This window comes from Loxodonta africana, chromosome 18, assembly GCF_030014295.1.
Source record: "Loxodonta africana isolate mLoxAfr1 chromosome 18, mLoxAfr1.hap2, whole genome shotgun sequence".
NCBI lineage: Eukaryota > Metazoa > Chordata > Mammalia > Proboscidea > Elephantidae > Loxodonta > Loxodonta africana.
The window spans coordinates 62,507,657-62,527,308 of NC_087359.1; the positions used below are offsets into that span (position 1 = coordinate 62,507,657).

General features: G+C 48.4%; 1 protein-coding gene across 1 annotated transcript; it reads left to right on the plus strand.

Moving 5' to 3' along the window:
- Nucleotides 1–6,394: 6,394 nt before the first annotated feature.
- On the plus strand, nt 6,395–15,850 carry RFLNB (refilin B). The gene is made up of 3 exons (XM_064271510.1): nt 6,395–6,677; nt 10,211–10,320; nt 12,274–15,850. The coding sequence occupies exons 1-3, from the start codon at nt 6,450–6,452 to the stop codon at nt 12,602–12,604; spliced, it is 669 nt and encodes a 222-aa protein (XP_064127580.1). The 5' UTR covers nt 6,395–6,449; the 3' UTR covers nt 12,605–15,850.
- The last annotated feature ends 3,802 nt before the right edge of the window (nt 15,851–19,652 follow it).

Below are 19,652 nucleotides of genomic sequence, written 5' to 3' on the forward strand. Positions count from 1 at the left end.
CACACGTGCACACACCTGTGAGCTGTTGTGTCAGCATATTCTCTCTACTTCAGTTTGCTTCCTTGTTGAACACGGACGGTCTCTTTCAATGCTCTTTGAAAACTATCTTAATCTTAAAATACTTAAGGAAACAAAACAACATTCTATCTTCTTTTAAAAGGCATTTTGGTTGACACAGGCATCGATGAAAGAAAGGAAGGCCTGATTCAACACTAAGACAAATCTACTACACCACGAGCCACAGCACAGCCCGGAACCCAGGGGGCTGGAACTGCAAGGTGTCACGGGCCTGGGGCAGGAGCCAGCGTGCTAGGGCCTGGAGTGTTTTCAATCCACTGCCTGGCTGGGTTTACTGAAGACAGCCTGTTCTAAAACAATAAGCAGCCGCCGCCGTGGGGGTCCTGCCCTGCTCTTGGCTGACTTAGCACCCTTTCGGGCATGGGCTTAATTTAGTGCAGAAAAAAACAGAAAAGCAGGGTTGGCGTTCCCTGTTAGGCAGCTTTTGCTGCTCGGCCCTGCTGGGAGAGACGTCAGGCTAGAAGCCAAGTCCTGTGAGGAGACAGTTTGGGATCCAGGCAGGGGGTGATGGCCTCACTCTGAAAGGACAGCTTTGAGAAGTAGCCACTCTTTTTTTGTGAGGTGAGCAAAATATTTATCATGAAAAATTTGCCATTTCAACCACTCTTAAGTGCACAATTCAGTGATGTTAATCGCATTCACCATGCTGAGCAGCCATCTCCACTATCCATTTCCAAAAGCTCTTCATCGGCCCAAACAGAAACCCAGCATGCCTTAAGCAAAAACTCCCCATTCCCCTTTGCTCTAGGCCCTGGTGACCACCAACAAATATGTATTCTCTATGCGTTTCCTATTCTAGGTATTTCACATAAATGGAATCATACAATATTTAGCCTTTTGAGTCTGACTTATTTTACTCAGCGTAACATTTTCAAGGTTCATCTATGCCAAAGCATGTGCCAGAACTTTATTTCTCTTTGTGTCTGAATAATAATCCCTTGTATGGATATAAGGAGCCTTGGTGAAGCAGTGGTTAAGAGCGTAGTTGCTAACCTAAAGGTCAGCGGTTCAAACCCACCAGCCACTCCGTGGGAGAAAGATGTGGCAGTATGCTTCTGTAAAGACTTACAGCCTTAGAAACCCTATGGGGCAGTTCTACTCTGTCCTATAGGGTCTCTCTGAGTTGGAATCCACTCGATGGCAATGGGTTTTGTGTGGCTATACCACATTTTGTTTATCCATTCATCTGTTGATGGACACTTGGGTGTTTCCACCTTTTTGCTCTTGTGAACAGTGCTGCCGTGAACATTGGTGAGAAGTGGTCACTCTTTACGTGGGCTCCATGGACTCCCTGGGCCACGCTTGTTTTGTAACTCACCCCTGATTTCTAGGTGCTCCCCAGCTCTCCTCAGGGGAAGGCCTGTCTCCTCAGGGGAAGGCCTGTCTCTTTAGGGGAAGGCCTGTCTCCTCAGGGGAAGGCCTGTCTTCAAACCCAGATCAGGAGGAAGTCAAGGCGGTATCAGTTACCTTTCCAAGCTTTGATTCGCGTTTTTAAAAACAACGTTCTTTGGAAAACAATCTGGAATAAGATGCAGAGTGACCATGAGCCTGTGTAGTGGGGCTCTTCCCAAGAACCACAGTAGGCTTGCAATGTGAACTCATTGCCCAAGGCTGAGAAACCACCAAATTCCGGGGTCTGAAATGTGTGGAAATCCCGCTTTTCTCCTACCCAGCAGTGCTCATTAAAAAAAAAAAAAGCAGGTTAAAATTGGATGGTCTCCCCTGTAGGAGCTCATCCCCACCGGGAACACCGTGAGTTTGCAGAGGCCGGGACAGGTAGGGTGCTTTGAGCAGGCTGAAGGTGCTCCCTAGGTTCTTCTGGGTAGCATTATGGCCTCCAGTCAGCTCGGGCTGGTCTGAGCTCTCTGAAGACAGTCTGGACAAGAATTTGCCAACCCAGGGGTCTTCCTGGTTGTCCTTTTATTTTTCTAATTGATTTCATTTTTTAAAACAATTTTAGAGATATTGAGCGATGTTTCCAAATACTCCCTCTCCCCCTGCCCACAGTGTCCCCTATTACTGACACCTTGCATTAGTGTGGTGCCTTTGTTACAATGAATGGACAATATCCATACATTATTATTAAGTAAAGTCCAAGTTTCTGTTAGGGTGCACTCTTTGTGTTGTACAGCCCTGTGGGCTTTGACAAATGCATAATGTCCTGTGTCAATTGTTACAGAATCATACAGAATACTTCAGAATAGTTCCACTGTCCTGAAAATCCCCTGTGCTCCCCCTATTCATCGCTCCTGCCCGCTGGTGCTCTCCCCTCTGCACCTGGCTGTCTTTTGATTGTCTCACCAGAATTCTGAGGGGACTTGAGTGGTTCGGGGAATCCATATGAGACCATGGTCTCCACCTTCTACTTCTCCATCAGTGTCAGATCCTAAAGCCACATTCCTGGTCAAGCCCCTTCAGTTTCCTGTGTGTGTCAGCGCCGAGCTGTGAGGAAGGAGGTCTGTGGGACGTGAACTTATGCCTCAGAAGCTCCTCAGCAGTTGTCCTGTGGCCTGAGGACCTTCTCTGGATTCAGGAAACCCTGCCCAATCTCTTTATTTATTATTAATTGTATGATTTCATTTATATGAAATGTCCAGAGTAGACAGAGATAGAAGGTAGATTAGTGTGTACCAGGGGACTAGGGTGAAGGGAGATGGGAAATGACTACTTACAGGCATAGAGCTTTTTGGGGGGAGTGATGGAAATGTTCTGGAATTAGAAAATGGTGATAGTGGCAAAACCTTTTGGATATACGAAAACCACTGAATTAATTGTGAATTTTATGACATGTGAATTATATCTCAATAAAAAAGGCAGTGTGCTGGAGCAACAGAGGGAAGATGGAAAGGCAGGAGTAGGAGAAGGATATGGAATGTGTGGCTAACTGCCTCCATGAACAACTGCCTCCTTTGCTGTGAGACCAGAAGAACTGGATGGTGCCTGGCCACCATTACAGAATATTTTGATAAAAGATTCTATAGAAGAAGCTTGATCAAAAAGGGGGAAATGCAGAACAGAATTTGAAATTCTCATAGAATCCAGATTTTCTGGAGCCATGGAGGCTAGATGAACCCCTGAAACTATTACCCTGAGATCATCTTTAAATCTTAAACCAAAAATATCCCCTGAAGTCTTCTTAAAACCAAACAGTGTTGTTGTTGTTATTAGGTGCCATCGAGTTAGTTCTGACTCATAGCAATGTAGGTACAACAGAACGAAACACTGCCTTGCCCGATCTCTCTAAAGTGTTCACCAAGGTGACCCTCTGGAGTGGGGAGCAGGGTTGTTCTTGATGACCAGACAAAATTCTCATAGCATAAGGGTCAGAGTTTGGATGGCTCCCAAGTACAGTTTGATGGGTGTTACTGCAGGGCCCAGATAGCCACATAAAATCCTGGACTACTGCTCAATGACCCCCATGTTGGAGGGGAAGGTGTCCCCTTGATCTGCTGACCATCCAAAGTTGGCTACTTCACACCCCCATGCTCCAAGGGCAACAAGTTAGATGCTTTGATATCTGCATGGATCTCCTGTTGGAATGTGAATAATCCAAGCCCTTCAGAATTCCTCCGAAGGTAGCAATGCTGGGCTCCTCCCTGGCTCCAGGTTTTAGCAGGTTCAGGTGGAGTCACCTCCCAATCTCTCCACAACAATCCATACTTTCTTTGTGTGTGAAAAAAAAAATTTTATTGTACTTTAGATGAAAGTTTACAGAACAAACTAGCTTCTCATTAAACAGTACATGTATTGTTTTATGACATTGGTTAACAACCCCACGACATATCAACACTCTCCCTCCTGGACCTTGGGTTCCCTATTTCCAGTTTTCCTGTCCCTTCCTCCCTTTTAGTCCTTGCCCCAAGGCTGGCATGCACCTTTAGTCCCATTCGTTTTATGTGCCTGTATAATCTTTGGCTGAAGGGTGAACTTCAGGTGTGACTTTATTACTGAGCTAAAATGGTGTCTGAGAACCCTACTCTCAGGTTTTTTCCAGTCTCTGTCAGGCCAGTAAGACTGGTCTTTTTTTCTTTTTTTATGAGTTAGAATTTTGTTCTACATTTTTCTCCAGCTCTGTCTGGGACCCTCTACTGTGATCCCTGTCAGAGCAGTCAGTGGTGGTAGCCAGGCAACATCTGGTTGTGCTGGACTCAGACTGGTGGAAGCCATGGTAGATGTGGTCCATTAGTCCTTTGGACTAATCTTTCCCTTGTGTCTTTAGTTTTCTTCATTCTCCCTTGCCCCGATGGGGTGAGACCAGTGGAGTATTTTAGAAGGCCGCTCACAGGCTTTTAAGACCCCAGATGCTACTCACCAAAGTAGAATGTAGAACATTTTCTTTATAAACTATGTTATGCCAGTTGAGCTAGATGTTTTCAAAGACTATGGTCCCCACTGCTGCCATCCCACCAATTCAGTCCCTCAGGGAGTTTGGATGAACAATCCACACTTTGATAGAACAGCTGTACTGGCCTGATGCACTGACCTCTCTCCGTCTCATCTTCCACCTCTTTCAGGCTGATGGCTGTAAGGGCCACCACCTTCTGGGAGTAACTGCCATCTTCTTGGACACCTTTCCCAATCTGACCAGGTGTGAGAACTAGTTCTCAGGATCTACCTGAGAATGCTGGTGGGCAAATTCTCTCCAGGGAGACAAGTCCTCCACCTGCAGACAGGTCATCTTTCTGCATCCCCAGGAAGCACACAGATTTGATGCTCAGGTCTGGAGCAGCCTGAGATATGAGATGGTGGGATCAGCTGGGGCAGTAGGGCATAGCAGTCTAGATGGCCCAGCCTCTGAGACCCGCTGCTCACAGTATGTCCTTGCAATCATCATTAGTCCAGGGCAGTGCACAGTTGATTTTGTAATCGGTTCCTTTGGGCTCTGAATGAGTGGATGACCTAGTATACAGGCAGGCAAGTACCAAACCAAAAAACCAAACCCATTGCCATCGACTCGATTCCGACTCTTAGCAACCCTGTAGGACAGAGTAGAACTGCTCCATAGGGTTTCTAAGGCTGTAATCTATACGGGAGCAGATTGCCACATTTTCTCTCCTGAGCAGTGGCTGATGTATTTGAAGTGCAGACTTTTTGGTTAGCAGCTGAGTGCTTAACCATTGTACCACTAGGGCCCCTTTCTAAGATCTACCTGCTCTGAAATTCTGAGTTTAACAGTTCTGCCTCAAGCAGGACAACTATTTTTTATTTTTGCAAGCCCATCCTTACCTAGCTAGGGAAGTCCCTCAGCCCAGGGCATGATTCCTCTCCACAGAGCTGGTACCTGCCACCTAGATGCTGGCATGGCTCCAGCTCTAGGCTCTTAGCCAAACATCCAGGGTAGGGTGGCCACTGCCTGTGGGAGTCAGGGGAGGCCTTCCTAATACTTGCTGGTGATCATGGAGGTTTCCCTGAGAAAAGATATTGGATTTGGGAACAGCCCAGACTTACAGGCGCAGCTACTGAGCCAAGTTCCCACTCAGATTGGGCTTCTCTTTCAAACCAGAGAAGGGGAGAAGTCCTGGTCTGTTTTTTCAGAACCCCGGGCGCAGAGCCAACTGCTCCCTGTGGATGAGAAGCTGTGGTGGGTCAAGAGTCCCTCTGCCTCTGTCTCCCCCCAGGAGGCTGTCTTTGAGACAGCCCTGCTGGGCTTGTCCATCTTGTTCGACAGATTCTCCTGCTTGGTGCGACCACAGCCTCTTGGGCTGAGCACCCCCCAGGGAGGGACGTCTGTCCCCTGAGGATGAACTTGGTAGGCCCTCTTTTCCTCCCGGGCAGAAATGAGAGCCAGAGGCAGACCGAGAGTCCGCCCTGCTGAGCCAAGAGGCGGCTGGAGCCATACGAAGCGTATTAACTATTAATAATTTCCAGTTGTTTGCTCGCAGGGTTCGCCCGGCTCCCCCGGCCTCTGCAGGCGGAGGTTCAGCTCCGGCTCCCCCCGACCTCCAGGTCTAGGAATATTAGCGCCTCCCAGGCCCCACTGGAACAGGGCGAGGAGACACGCGCTCCAGGGGCCCTGGCTCGAGCGAGGTCCCCGCGTCCACCTGCAGCTGATGGGGAGGCCAGGCCGGGGGGCTCCTTTCCCGCCCGCGCCCCCGCGCTCTCCAATCAGCCGCCCGGGGCGGGTTTGGCTGTCGGGCGGAGCGCAGCGCGGGCGGCGCACGGCGGGAGCGCAGCGGCCCCTGGCGCCGGGCCGGGCGGGCGGGGCGAGAGCGAGGCCGGAGCGGGCGGCCGGCGAGACCCGGACGACGCGCGGGCGGCCGGGCAGGGAGGCGGCCGGGCGGGCAGCGGCCCGGGCCCGCGTCTGTGCCCCTTGCGCGCGTCGCTGGCCCGGGGCCCCGCGCCAGGTGCCCGGCCCCGGCACGCGCACAGCCATGGTGGGCCGGCTGAGCCTGCAGGATGTGCCGGAGCTTGTGGACACGAAGAAGAAGGGCGACGGCGTCCTAGACAGCCCGGACTCGGGGCTGCCCCCCAGCCCCAGCCATTGGGGACTCGCGGCGGCCGGGGGCGGCGGCGGCGGCGGCGGCAGCGGCAGCGGCGGGGAGCGCACGCCCGCCCCTGGGGCGCTGGAACCCGACGCTGCGGCACCCCCCGCGGCCCAGGTGAGTGGTTCGCGCCCACCCTCTCTGTTTCCCCTCTCTCTCCCCAGCTGGCTCCGGGAAACCACACGTCGGTCTTGCAGCCTCCGTGGAGGCGCGCTGTCGGCGTCGCCATCTGGCCGTCGGGACGGCGTGGCCATCGCCGGGAGCCCGGGGCGGGAGCGCAGCGAGAGCTCGGCCAGCTGGAGCCGGTGGCTGGAAAATTGTCATCGCCTCGGAGGCGCGGGAGCCCCGGGAGAGGCGAGCCGCCGCCTCCTCCTTTCAGGGTGGTGGCCCTTGGCGCTGCCAGGCTGCGGCTCGGCCACATTCCTGCCCTCCGGGTGGGTGGAGATCTCGGGACACGGAGACCTCGGGACACCGAGAGGGAACCTCAGCCTTCCCGACGATCGTGCGTGCCTGGCACCCTGGCGGCTTTGCCCTCGGCGGCTGCTCCCAAGGGGCCTGCCCCCTTCTGGCTGGTCCTGGAGAGAGGGGTGTGCTCTGGGCACCCGGATTCAGAGAGCAAGCGGGCCAGCCTTTGAGGACCCCGTTAGTTGTCTTGGAGGGGACCTTTGGAGAAGGGTCGTCTCCAGCCGCCTGCTGGCCTTCCTTATCCTGAACACCTAAATGAATACCTAACCCACAGTCCTGCACATAGTAGGTGGGAGGCCTTCAGGTGGGCGGGAACTTTCAAAAATTAAGCATTTTCTTTTTTTAATTTATTTAAAGAAAAAACTGTAGCAAGTCTGTTTTGCCTTAGGAATCACTCAGATGGTGGTGTTTATTGCCTTTACCTAGAGCTGGGGGAGGCCACATCCTGCCTACACTCAGCCTAGGCCTCCATCCTCTCTCCCCCCACCCCCGCCGCCCACATCTGCAGCCCTCTCCCCACTGTGAGGTAGTCAGTGATGGCTGCTGTTCTCAGGGACCGCAGTGAAGCTTTGACGTACATGTGATTCTTGACCCACTGACCCTCTCTCCTTGGGCGGCAGTGTACTTCCTCATTGCCATTTGAAGGTGAGGCTTGCTTCAGCTTGGCCTTCAGAGCCCTCCCTGCCTGGCTGGCCCCTTTCTAGACCTACCTTCTACATCCCCTGAAAGGCCAGACACACACCTTGGTGCCTCCCAGGCTTTGATGCTGCTCTACCACCTGGCATGCCTTTTCCCACCTGATCCCATCTCCTCCTACCTCTCCCAGCACCCAGTCAGCTTTTCCTCCAGTCAAAGCCTTCCTGTCCTTCAATGCTCAACTCCTGTCACCTCCTCTGGGAAGCCTTCCTTGATATTTCATCAAACCATGTTGAAGTCTGTGGCTTTGTCCCCATTCTCTGATAGCACCTTGTTCACATGTCTGTTATAGCCCTTGGTGCCCTGTGCTGTCTCTGAGCTGTCAAATCCTGCCCCACCCCACCCCCAGCCTGTACCTGATACAAGGTGGGTGCTCAGGGAGTGTCTGCTGGGTGTGGGTGGGTAGGGATGGGGGAGCAGTAAGTAGGGGCAGGAGAACCGAGTGCCTGTGTGAGCACTAGGAAGAAGGCTGTTATGCGGGTGTTGGAGAAAGTATTGTCTACCACCTCATGGTGGCTGTGTCATCCTGCAGCCCGTAAGACCTGCCTGGGTGATGCCCCCTGAAGGTGGGGAGTATCTGGCAGCCAGAGAGCTGGGGGCAGAGCAGAGGAGCTCTGCAGCAGCCAGTGCCCACCCCCCACCCACCCATCCACTGACCTTGGTCTTCAGCCACAGCCCTTCTCCTAGCTCAGGCTTACTAACTCTTCACCCAAGCCCAGGGGCTGGACCCTCAGCACCTCTGTCTCCCTGTCCTGTCAGGTCCCCTTTGGCTTTTGCATTTCCATCCTACACCCCCACTTTATATCTCGCCCTGGTAACATGATAAGGGTGCCAGAGCCAACCTTCTAGAAATGTCTGCCTCCTCTGTCCTGGGAGGTGTGGAGATGGGACTGCCATCTCCACACTCTAGCCCACGTGTGGATCCTTGCCAATTAGGCAAAGAAAATGATGGATTCCTAGTGAATGCGGGAACTCGAAGGGCTGCTGGCTTCAAGCCTGCATCGTGTTTGTCTTTGCTCACTTTACGCAGGCACCCGATTCCAATCGCAGTGGTTGCACACTGGCCTGAATCTAGGAGGTAGCTGTCTCTTAGTCTACTTGATGAGCCAGAATGCCCAATGCCTGGACCAGGCTGGAGGAGAGCTGAGGCTCTGGGAGTATAGGACTCTGGGGAATTGAGTTTTCTGGCTAGTGGAAGGTGTCATAGGGAACATTTGGTGTTCATTTTACCCATGAAACTCTGTGGTTTTGCAGAATTTCTCCATCTTCGGTGGTGGCTGGTCTGGGAGGGTCTTGGGTGAGCATTACAGATCACTTTCCACAGCCCCAGAAGCAGAGGAGATGAGGGAGTTGGACTCAATCTTCAGTTTTTTCTTTTTTTTAAAATCCCTTGTAGTAATTCTTTGTTTAAGCTTTTTCTAAAGTATAGGCAGTCCCTGGGTTACAAATGTCTGGCTTACGTACAAACCATAGTTACGAACCAAACTCCATAAAGCCTATTATATTAAAAATTCAAGGTACACACAGTGGTTTATAATAACAGACAGGTACAGCTTTGCCACCTGCATTAAAACATTATTGTTATTACTGTATTATTATGTTAAAGGTGTTTTAGTGTAGCTGGAAGTGTTTAATGTTTTTATGCATAGGAAGATATGCTATATACTAAGACAAATATTTGACTAGTTGATGTTAGATATGAACCATACCTAACCGTTCTGATTTATGTACAAATTCAACTTAAAGACACACTTAGGAACAGAACTTGCTTGTAATCCAGGGACTGCCTGTCTTATCGAGATGATGCCAGAAGGGGTGTCACATCACTGAGAGCTCTGGTTAGTTGTTAGCTGTCGCCAAGCCAGCCCTTGACTCATGGTGATCCCACGCACAATGGGATCTGACTGTTGTGATCCATTAGGTTTTCATTGGCTGAATTTTGAGAATAGTCCACCTTAGTCCGGAAGCTCTGCTAAAACCTGTTCAGCATCATAGCAACATGCAAGCTTCCAATAACAGATGGGTGGTAGCTGTGCTGAGGTGCACTGGCCAGGAATCGAAACCAGGTCTCCTGCATGGAAGGCGAGACTTCTACCACTAGACCACTACTCCCTCTGGTTAAACTCAGTTAATCCAGGTTCTCTCATAGCATTGCTGCAGGATGGTGCAGCAGCTCCTGGGTCTGGCAGTGATCATGAGTGCAAGCATGTTTCCTCTTTTCAGCCTTTTGCAAAACCTCAGCAATGCAGGTAAGGTTACAGGACTTATGATGTGACATAGTGTGTTTGTGATAGTCCCGGGACTCAAACCCAGACCTTTGGCTCTCTGTCCAGTGCTCTCCCCCTGCTGTGGGCTTGTCCTTCTCAGGGATGCCCAGGAGGGGGACACAGGTCACAGCTGGGCCTGTGAGCTGGAGGCTCAGAGCCAGGACCTTCTGTGGGAGGCGCATCAGATAGGCGGGGGTCTAACCCTGTTCTCCATCCTTGCAGAATCCAGCCTCACTCCCCGCCCCTCTGGCCTCCGGTTGCTTGCCAAGGTTATGCCCCCTGTCCTTTGGCGAAGGAGTTGAGTTTGACCCCTTACCACCGACGGAAGTAAGGTAAATGCAGCAGACCCCGATTTCCTTTTTTTAATTTTCATTTTTTTAATTCCAGAAATTAATGCTTACTGTAAAAAAATAAATAAAATTAGTTAATTGCAAAAGTGTGCCAAAGACTATTTAAAGCTTGGTGGGTATGCTTTCAGGTTGTTTTCTTTGCGTACATAGCCAATTAAATATATAGGCACGCTTTTTAAAATAAAAACGAGATCACGTTATACATGAAGTTTGGAAACTTGCTTTTTTCTCTTTACACACCGTAGCCATCAGATACTTAAAATCTGTTAAAAATTCATTCCAGAAGCTGCTCCCCACCCCCGCAACTATATCCCCACCCACCTCAAGGTACTGTAACCTGGTTGCAGGTTATAATTTCACTCGGCAAGTAGCATTCTTCCTTCAGGAATTTATCTCATCAAGGGTTTTTGGTGTCTGCTGTCCAGTCCGCACAGTGACTCCCTGTGTTACCTGGGGGCAGAGATTCGTGGAGAGGCTTATGTAAAGATATGCCTCTTTAGAGAAAGGAATTCCACTTTTGGTAACTGGTGGTTTTATAGCTGGAGTTTCAGTCTCAGGAACACAAAGGGCCCTTTGACATGGAACAAAGGGAGGTTCACCAGCCTGGAGGTGAGCAGTTTAGCCTTTTATTCCTGTGGAGCTTGTATTTTGAACCAAATGGGGACATGACTTCATGACATGAACTTCAGTCTGCCTCTTACCTGTTTGCCTGAGGAGAAAAGAAATTTACATCCGACTCACAGAAAAGAGCGGTGATTCTTACTCACCTGTCCGGTGGGTGGGGGCTAGTAACAGTGCTGTTGGATGAGTCTGTATGTGGTACTCTTATGTATTTAAATATCCATGAAGCTGCAGTCATAATGTGGTCAAATGCATTAATGCTTTATTTTCATAAAAAAATAATTAACTCCCAAATTGCCAAAAAAAAAAACAAACCCAAAAACCCAGTTGCCGTTGAGTCAGTTCCAACTCAGGGTAACCCCACGAGGTGGACTGTGCTCCGCAGGATTTTCAGGGGCTGTGACCTTTCGGAAGTGGACCACGAAGCCTTTCTTCAGAGGTGCTTCTGGGTGGATTCAAACTGCCAACCTCTTGGTTAGTAACTGAGCACCTAACCGTTTGCGCCACCCAGGAACTCTTCAAATTGCCAAATATAGACTTAAAAAAAGAAGGTAGCTGCTGAGGAAGACGGATGTTAATTTATTTTATGGAAGTCAAGATTGTCATTGGCTTTGGTTGATACAGTGCGATCCCTGAGGCCCTAGGTTCGAGGGGTCTCCAAACCGTAGACGAAAGTGGGCCAACTACTGGTACATGGTGGCGGTATGCTTTCAGAGCCAGCATGCAGGTTCCTCCTGCCTTCGTCATCTCACTGAAATGCTGACTGATCTCTTGAGAGGACAGAGAAACTGCTCCCTGCTAGTAGAGCAGTAGAATCCACCCCATCACATATGATAATTACTACTGACAGCACTTGCTGGGTGTTAGCATCCTGCGTGGTTATTATGGGGCACCCATTACAGAAAGAAGAAAGTGAGACTCCGAAAAGTTAAGTAACCTGGTCAAGGTTTCATAGCTTAAGTAAGTGGGAGTAGACCCCAGGGGTAGTGCCTGCAATGAGAAACAGTGGGTTCAGGGCCGAACTTTGGAACTCTGCAGACCTGGGTTCAAATCCCAGCTCTACTAAATAGCACTGTGAATTTAACCTCCGCACCTTGGTTTCCTCTCCTGGGGTTCTTGGGAAGATTAAATTAGAACTCATAAAGAAAGTGCTTAGGATGGTACCTAGCGTTCCACAAACTCTGTGCTGCTTCTTGCTGGAGTAGCTACATCTCAGCACTTGTACCCCGCGAGAAGGTTCACGGTCACAGTAAAGGACCCCTCCGCCCCCAGCTCAGAGGAGTGACTTCATGCTGCCTTATGTCTCTGGCGCAGGTACACTTCCTCAGTCAAGTACGATTCAGAGCGGCACTTCATCAACGACGTCCACATGCCCCTGGGCCTGGCAGTGGCCTCCTGCAGCCAGACAGTCACCTGCGTCCCCAATTGTACGTGGCGCAACTACAGGGCTGAGGTGCGCTTTGAGCCCCGCCACAGGCCTGCACGCTTCCTCAGCACCACCATCGTCTACCCCAAGTACCCCAAGACCGTCTATACCACCACCCTGGGTTACAACTGTCGGAAGACACTGAGAAGGTTTCTGTCCAGCGTGGAGCTCGAAGCCCCCGAGTTTGTGGGCAGCGAATGCCTCTCGGATGAATGCTGACTCGCGCGGGCTGGCTGGGTTGGACCAGCTCCTCCGCTGCCCTGGTCCCCAGACGGCCCTGGTCACGTTTGGCACTGCTGCGCCTATGTGTCCCTCCAGGCCCAGAGGAGTCTGGTCTAGAGACACTGCTAAGCCCAGCCTGGGGGAGCACCAAGATATCCTTGCATATGGTTGTTATTGAGGAAATTTGTTTTTAAATATTTTTTAATTGTTCTTAAGGGCAGTGTATTTTCTGGTTTGCTGCTGCATATTTGCCCCCAAGCCTCAACTTGGTGAGAAAATAAAAGGAAATGAGAACAAAAGGAAAATGGCAAAAAAATGGCAATGGGGGTCCCTGTGGATGGCTTCCATCTGTCCTGAAAGCAGAATCAATAGCTCTTCCCTCCATTGGTCAGCTTGTCTGAGGAAGGGCGTGGAAGAAGTCTCTGGGATGATGGAAAAATTGAGTTTGAAGAAATTTCAGCCACGGGAGTCTTCACTACTAGAAAAGTAGTGCAAATTCAGTAAGTTGTGACACCCATATGGGTTCAATCTGTGGAGAGTTGAGTTCCATGCCAGTTTTTACTTCCATTTGCATTTCCTGTCAACCAAAACTCTTGGAATTCTCTAAATTGTTTTCATGATATCAAAACCCCCCAAACTGCAATATAAGATGGTTGGGGGAAGAAAAAAAAGCAGAAAACGTTCATTTTGTTCTTGCCTGCTTGAGGGACGTTAGGTTAACGGGCTGCTGAGTTCAGGAGCAGTGGCTTCTGTTCCGATTCTTTCCACCGGTAGGTTCTGAAGCGAAGACTCTGGCAGAGCGCCTTGCCTCCTTGGCGTCTGGTGAACGTCTCCACGGGCTTGTGTAACTCCCCCGATACGTACTTTAGGGTTTCCAAATACTTTCCTATTTTTCATAAGGCAAAACGCAGCAAAGGGCCCTTCTGAGAGATAACAGCATTTTGAAAGAATGCTTTGGAAAACACTTCTGGAGCTCCATGAGGGCGGTTTCACTTGACGCCCAGCGGGAACCCACGGCCACACGTAAGACTCGATGCCACTGGGAGGAGGTAGCTGTGGATGTTTTTGGTGATCTGGTTCACTGTGGTAGGTGTCACTCTCGGGGGATGGGGGATTGACTCACTGTAAGGACTTTGGTTGTGTCAAAATTGCAGAGAAATCCTGCCAGTGCCTTAGGTCTGATCCAAAAAGCAAGGAAATCACCGCTCAGGCTAAGCAAAGTTAAATTCAGAATAGGGAATAATGTCACAATTCAAACTCCAAAACCTGGACACTGTAGTGATGGTATAAATGTCTCTTTAAATTTTCATTTTAACATAGTGAAAATCACAGAGTTGGGTGCTAACCGAAGATCTTCCCAAAGAAGCTCTGTGGATTCAGCTGAACCGGCTGAGGAAGCAGGGACGGCCACTGGTTCAGTCAGCCCCTCTCAGGACCTCACACCGCCACCCCACCATCCCCAGCACTTGCTTCTTCCTCCTGCCAATCCCTGTGGCTTCTGACTAAAGAAAGTGGCAGGCGGCTTTTTTCTTCCAAGTATTGGAAAGAATAAACCATGGATATTTCAATTGGCTACATCTAAATTGACACAGTGGCTGCAACAATGGGCTCAGACATAGCAACCATTAGGAGGATGGCACAGGACCGGGCGGTGCTTCGTTCTGTTGTACATAGGGTCACTGTGAGTCGGAACCGACTCGACAGCACCTTACAACAACACGTCTAAATCATGTCAGGTGATCAAGGGTTTCCGAGCGCTGTGAACTCAGACTCCCGCCATAATGCTGGGTCCCTGTGGATGGCTCCCAGCTGTCCTGAAAGCAGACTTGATAGCTCTCTGGGCACCCTGGAGCCACAGCAGGGATTTTTGTTACAGTCAAAGCAGGTGTGATGATAATCACCCTCATTTAAAGTCATTGGAGGCCTGGAGAGCCGAATTGTCTGGTGTCCTTTTCAGACGTAACTGTTCAGTCGTTGTGCTCCTAGCCGATCGGGCACATCTCGTTGGACAGGTGCCTACAGTCGGTGTAATGGTCCCAAGTTTGCCAGGGTGAAGCCAGGAGGGCACTTGGGGACCCCAGAGTCTCCTCCATCAGCCTACAGAGCAACAAACGCTTCCTGCCTTTGGAAGAGCAAATGACAGCATGTACTTCTAAAAATTGATTTTTCTATCCAGCTTCATAATCTTGCCATTAAGTGCTAAATGTAATTTTTAAATTGTGTTAAGAGACTCCCCAAGGCTTTGCTCTGGCCAGATGGAAGCACTTGAATGAGTTCAGAACGTTATTGAGGGCAGCCCAGCAGGAGTCCCTGGGGGGTGCAAAAGGTTAAGCACTTTGCAACTAACCAAAAGGCCGGCAGCTAGAATCCATCCAGAGGTGCCTTGGAAGAAAGGCCTGGCAAACTACTTCCAAAAAATCAGCCATGGAAAACCCTATGGAGCACCGTTCTACACCGACACACATGGGGTTGCCACGAGTCAGACTCGACGGCAACTTTTTTTTTTTTTTATGGCTGGAGAGAGAAGTGTGGGAGAATATGCCTTTTAATGCAGCCACATTTTAAGATGTCCTTATGATCATTCTTTGGTTTAAGGAGGTCGTGTTAAGTTTGGGCACATACTTCTAGGTGTGGAGAGAATCTGAAACGTATCAGTGAAGTAAGTGGAAGCGAGTGATTGTAAAGGAACAGTAGGAATGGAGGAGCAGGTTTTGCTAAGTTATTCACTGGGGAACCAACTGTAGTTCTTTCTAACCTTTTTTTCCCTCCAAATCTGCTTTGCTGAAAGTTGCCGAAAAGGAAGACATAATGAAACGCGTTCGTGTAGATGTGGATTGAGTGACATAAATCAATAGGCTGTCCCTGTGCGTTCACGGTGACGTTTTAAAATTCACTGGTTAAAAACCAACATTCCTAAGTGTATCTGGGAGATACAGTTTATGTGTTAATTAAAAAGCTTTTTTTCTCAGTCTTTTAAATTATGTTTTTTCCTGTAATAAGTGATTTGTATTTTTAAAAGTTACTTTCTTTTCAAATCACAGAACTTTTTGTAAAAAACTTAATTTGAATGAGTAAATTTTCCTTTGACATTCTTCCTGTTCCCAGCCTTAGGAAATCCCGACTGGTATTTGACACAAACCATTGTTTAGATTTCTCTTTGACACCTGTCCTACATCATTTCGCTTTGTGACTTCTTCATTTAACAATAAATTATCTAAAAATAAAACTTAAAGATGTTTCTCACTTTCTTTTTTCATGCCTCTTTTTTTTTTTTTTTTTTTTTATTAAGCTTCAAGTGAACATTTACCATTCCAGTCTGTCACATGTAGGTTTACATACATCTTACTCCCTTCTCCCACTTGCTCTCCCCCTATTGAGTCAGCCCTTACAGTCTCTCGTTTCGTGCCAATTTTACCATCTTCCCTCTCTCTCTATCTTCCCATCCCCTCTCCAGTCAAGAGTTGCCAACACACTCTCCCGTGTCCACCTGATTTAATTAGCTCACTCTTCATCAGTATCTCTCTCCCCCCCACTGACCAGTCCTTTTCATGCCTGATGATTTGTCTTCGGGGATGGTTCCTGTCCTGTGCCATCAGAAGTTCTGGGCAGCATTGTCTCTGGGATTCCTCTAGTCGCAATCATACCATTAGATGTGGTCTTTTAATGAGAATTTGGGGTCTGCATCCCATTGGTCTCCTGCTCCCTCAGGAGTTGTCTGTTGTGTTCCCTGACAGGGCAGACATCGATTGTGGCCGGGCACCAACTAGTTCTTCTGGTCTCAGGATAATGTAGGTCTCTGGTTCAAGTGGCCCTTTCTGTCTCTTGGGTTCTTAGTTGTCGTGTGACCTTGGTGTTCTTCCTTTGCCTTTGCTCCCGGTGGGTTGAGACCAATTAATGTATTTTAGATGGCTGCTTGTTGGCATTTAGGACCCCAGGTGCCACAATTCAAAGTGGGATGCAGAGTGTTTTCATAATAGAATTGTTTTGCCCATTGACTTAGAAGTCCCCTCAAACCAAGTTCCCCAGACCCCAGCCCCTGCTTCGCTGACCTTTGAAGCTTTCATTTTATCTTGGAAACCTCTTTACTTTTAATCCAGTGCAATTAGGCTGACCTTCCTTGTTTTGAGTGTTGTCTTTCCCTTCACCCAAAGCAGTTCCCATCTACAGATTGTCATGCCTCTTTTTTAAAGTAAAATTATGTTTGGTCAAGAAGAATGAGAAAAATATTTCCTCAAGCTGGATCTGTATTCCCCACCCCCACCCCCACCCCCGGGGTACAAGAAGACTTTCTAAGAGATGTCTGGGTACAGACAGTTTTAAGGGAGTTTACTTGCAAATTTGATGTATGTGCTTTCTAAAACTGATCTGCCTGAAAAAGCGCCTGTGAGTGGAGATGTCAGACCTTTGGTCCTTTCTCCATCACCCCTTTCAAATTGCCTTTTCCTCGCTTTAAAGGAAAAAATACATGCTTCAGTCTAGCTCATCCTTAATTTTACTGTGATACTTTGTTCTAGGCTAGAAAAACCTCCAAGCACCAGAAAAAGGGACAGTTAGAAACACTGGTGTCTGGCACTCAAACTCAGTAAAAGTGAGCCTGCTATAGATAGGCCTTCAGGTCACTTGGGGTCCAGCATGCAATTGTGTTGAGGGTGAAACACTGTGGTAGGAGCAAGGTTGGCCTTTGTTGGGATTTTCTGAATCCCGGTATCCGTGGAGTGGGGCAGTGGGTGTGAAGTCCCTTTTCATTTAACATCCACATCTCTTCAATCTCAAATGATTGTTTTCCTTGAGGGAGAATCCCTTGGAACAAAGGAAAGAGAGTTCATAAGAAATACCGGAAGTGGAGACACCTTATTTCATTCAAGTGTCAAATTAATGGCAAGGCTTTATCTGTCTGTCTTTATCTGTCTGACTTTGAGTTATGACTTGGAAATAAATATGCCCCAGGAATGCATATTAGCATTTCCATGAATTAAAAAAAGGAAGCATATCTCCTTGTAATAGAAATTAAGTCTCACTGGGCTGATTGGTATGACAGTGAGGGCTGGCTTTGCCCATTAGGTTCAAAACCAAAAAACCAAACCCACTGCCGTCGAGTCGATTCCAACTCATAGCGACCCTATAGGACAGAGTAGAACTGCCCCATAGTTTCCAAGGAGCACCTGGCGGATTTGAACTGCCGACCTCTTGGTTAGCAGCCGTAGCACTTAACCACTACACCACCAGGGTTTCCACCCATTAGGTTAAACATGGTGTAAATTTTCCATAAGATGAATGAGTTAATCAGCAGTCCCAAGGATTTGATGGGAAAATATTTAAAGCAATAAGATTAAAGCATCTTGTATATTTAGATACATACAGAGGCAAAGTTGTGTTGGAATTAACAATATTTCCTTTTCCCATCCTTTCTCAGATTAAGCTGGTACCCCCAAGAGAAAAATAATAGGTATAACTAATAGTAATATAGTAAGTCTTAGAAAGCCTATTTGGTATACTTCCCAGAAACTTAAAAAGCTAATGACTTTATTGATGAAGTAACAAATCCCATTGCAAGGAATGCCTCTTTTCAAAGTTCAATTCCAATAATTTTATTTTCGAGTATAACCACTATCAAATGGTTTCTTTACATAGTTATTTCCCAGAGTGCTTCCTGTGGAATACAAGATCCCGTTCTAGGATCCAATAAATGCGGGGGAAATGAAAAGCTAAATGATGCTAAATATGTTTATCACAGGGCTTCTTGGAATCCTTGCATTCACCAGCTTTTGTTGCATAACAAAGAGCCACAGACTCACAGCGGAACACAGCAGGCAGTGTTTATTGCTTGCGCACAGGTCTATAGAGCAGCTGGGGCAGCTCTGCTCCAGGCTGTGTGTTGAGTTCAGGTTGGCCGCACTTGTCTCTGAAGTAGGCTAGAGAGGGTTACCTGGGACATGTTCTTCTCATGGCAGAGGTCAAAACTCCTGAGGAGCAAGTGGAAACACGCTATACCTTTCAACATCTATACTAGGACCTGGCACCCTGTTATATCCACCCACATTCCATTGGCCAAAGCATGGAGCAGGGAACCATACTTCTCCTATGGTGGTGGGAAGAAGGAATGGGATATTTGCTGTACAGTAATCTTTTTTTTTTTTTTAATCTACCATCGGAGCCCTGGTAGTGCAGTGGTTAAGAACTACAGCTGCTAACCAAAACGTCAGCAGTTTGAATCCACCAGCCGTTCCTTGGAAACCCTGTGGGCAGTTCTACTCTGTCGTATAGTGTCACTACAAGTCGGAATAGACTTGACAGCAACTGCTGGTTTTAACCTGCCATAGCCTTTAATATGGTAATGTGCATTGAGAATCTTCGAAAGGGAAGATCTAGTATGTAGCATTTTCCAAACTCATTGGACCATAGGACCCATGAGAATTTCACAGACTAATGTCTTCTGGAATACACTTTAAGAAATGCTATTTATATGGACAACAATCAAGAGTTCAGTCAGAAAATCCAAGACTGTTCTAGGTATTTCCAGCAGAGGGGATTTAACGCAGAGTTCATCGCACAGATGCTGGAAGGCTAAAAGAGCAAAAAGGGGACAGTGATGTAACCCAGACTTTCAGTAAATGCGAGAAGCAGCTCTCACCCCTATCGCCCCTCTTAAGACAATTTCCACCTTAAGAAGCTAGAAAATGGTGAGAAAATAAAACCCAAAGTAAGAGGTTGTTGTTAGGTGCTTTCGAGTCGGTTCCGACTCATAGCGACCCTATGCACAACAGAACGAAACACTGCCCAGTCCCGTGCCATCTTTACAATTGTTGTTATGCTTGAGCTCATTGTTGCAGCCACTGTGTCAATCCACCTCGTCGAGGGTCTTCCTCTTTACCGCTGACCCTGTACTCTGCCAAGCATGATGTCCTTCTCCAGGAACCGATCCCTCCTGACAACATGTCCAAAGTATGTAAGATGCAGTCTCGCCATCCTTGCCTCTAAGGAGCATTCTGGCTGCACTTCTTCCAAGACAGATTTGTTCGTTCTTTTGGCAGTTCATGGTATATTC

Excerpts from the sequence above, each read along its gene's own strand:
- RFLNB (XM_064271510.1), top strand. The coding sequence starts at position 6,450 with ATGGTGGGCCGGCTGAGCCTGCAGGATGTGCCGGAGCTTGTGGACACG. Across the intron at positions 6,678-10,210 it reads CGGCACCCCCCGCGGCCCAG|AATCCAGCCTCACTCCCCGC; the intron begins GTGAGTGGTTCG and ends CCATCCTTGCAG. Across the intron at positions 10,321-12,273 it reads TTACCACCGACGGAAGTAAG|GTACACTTCCTCAGTCAAGT; the intron begins GTAAATGCAGCA and ends TCTCTGGCGCAG.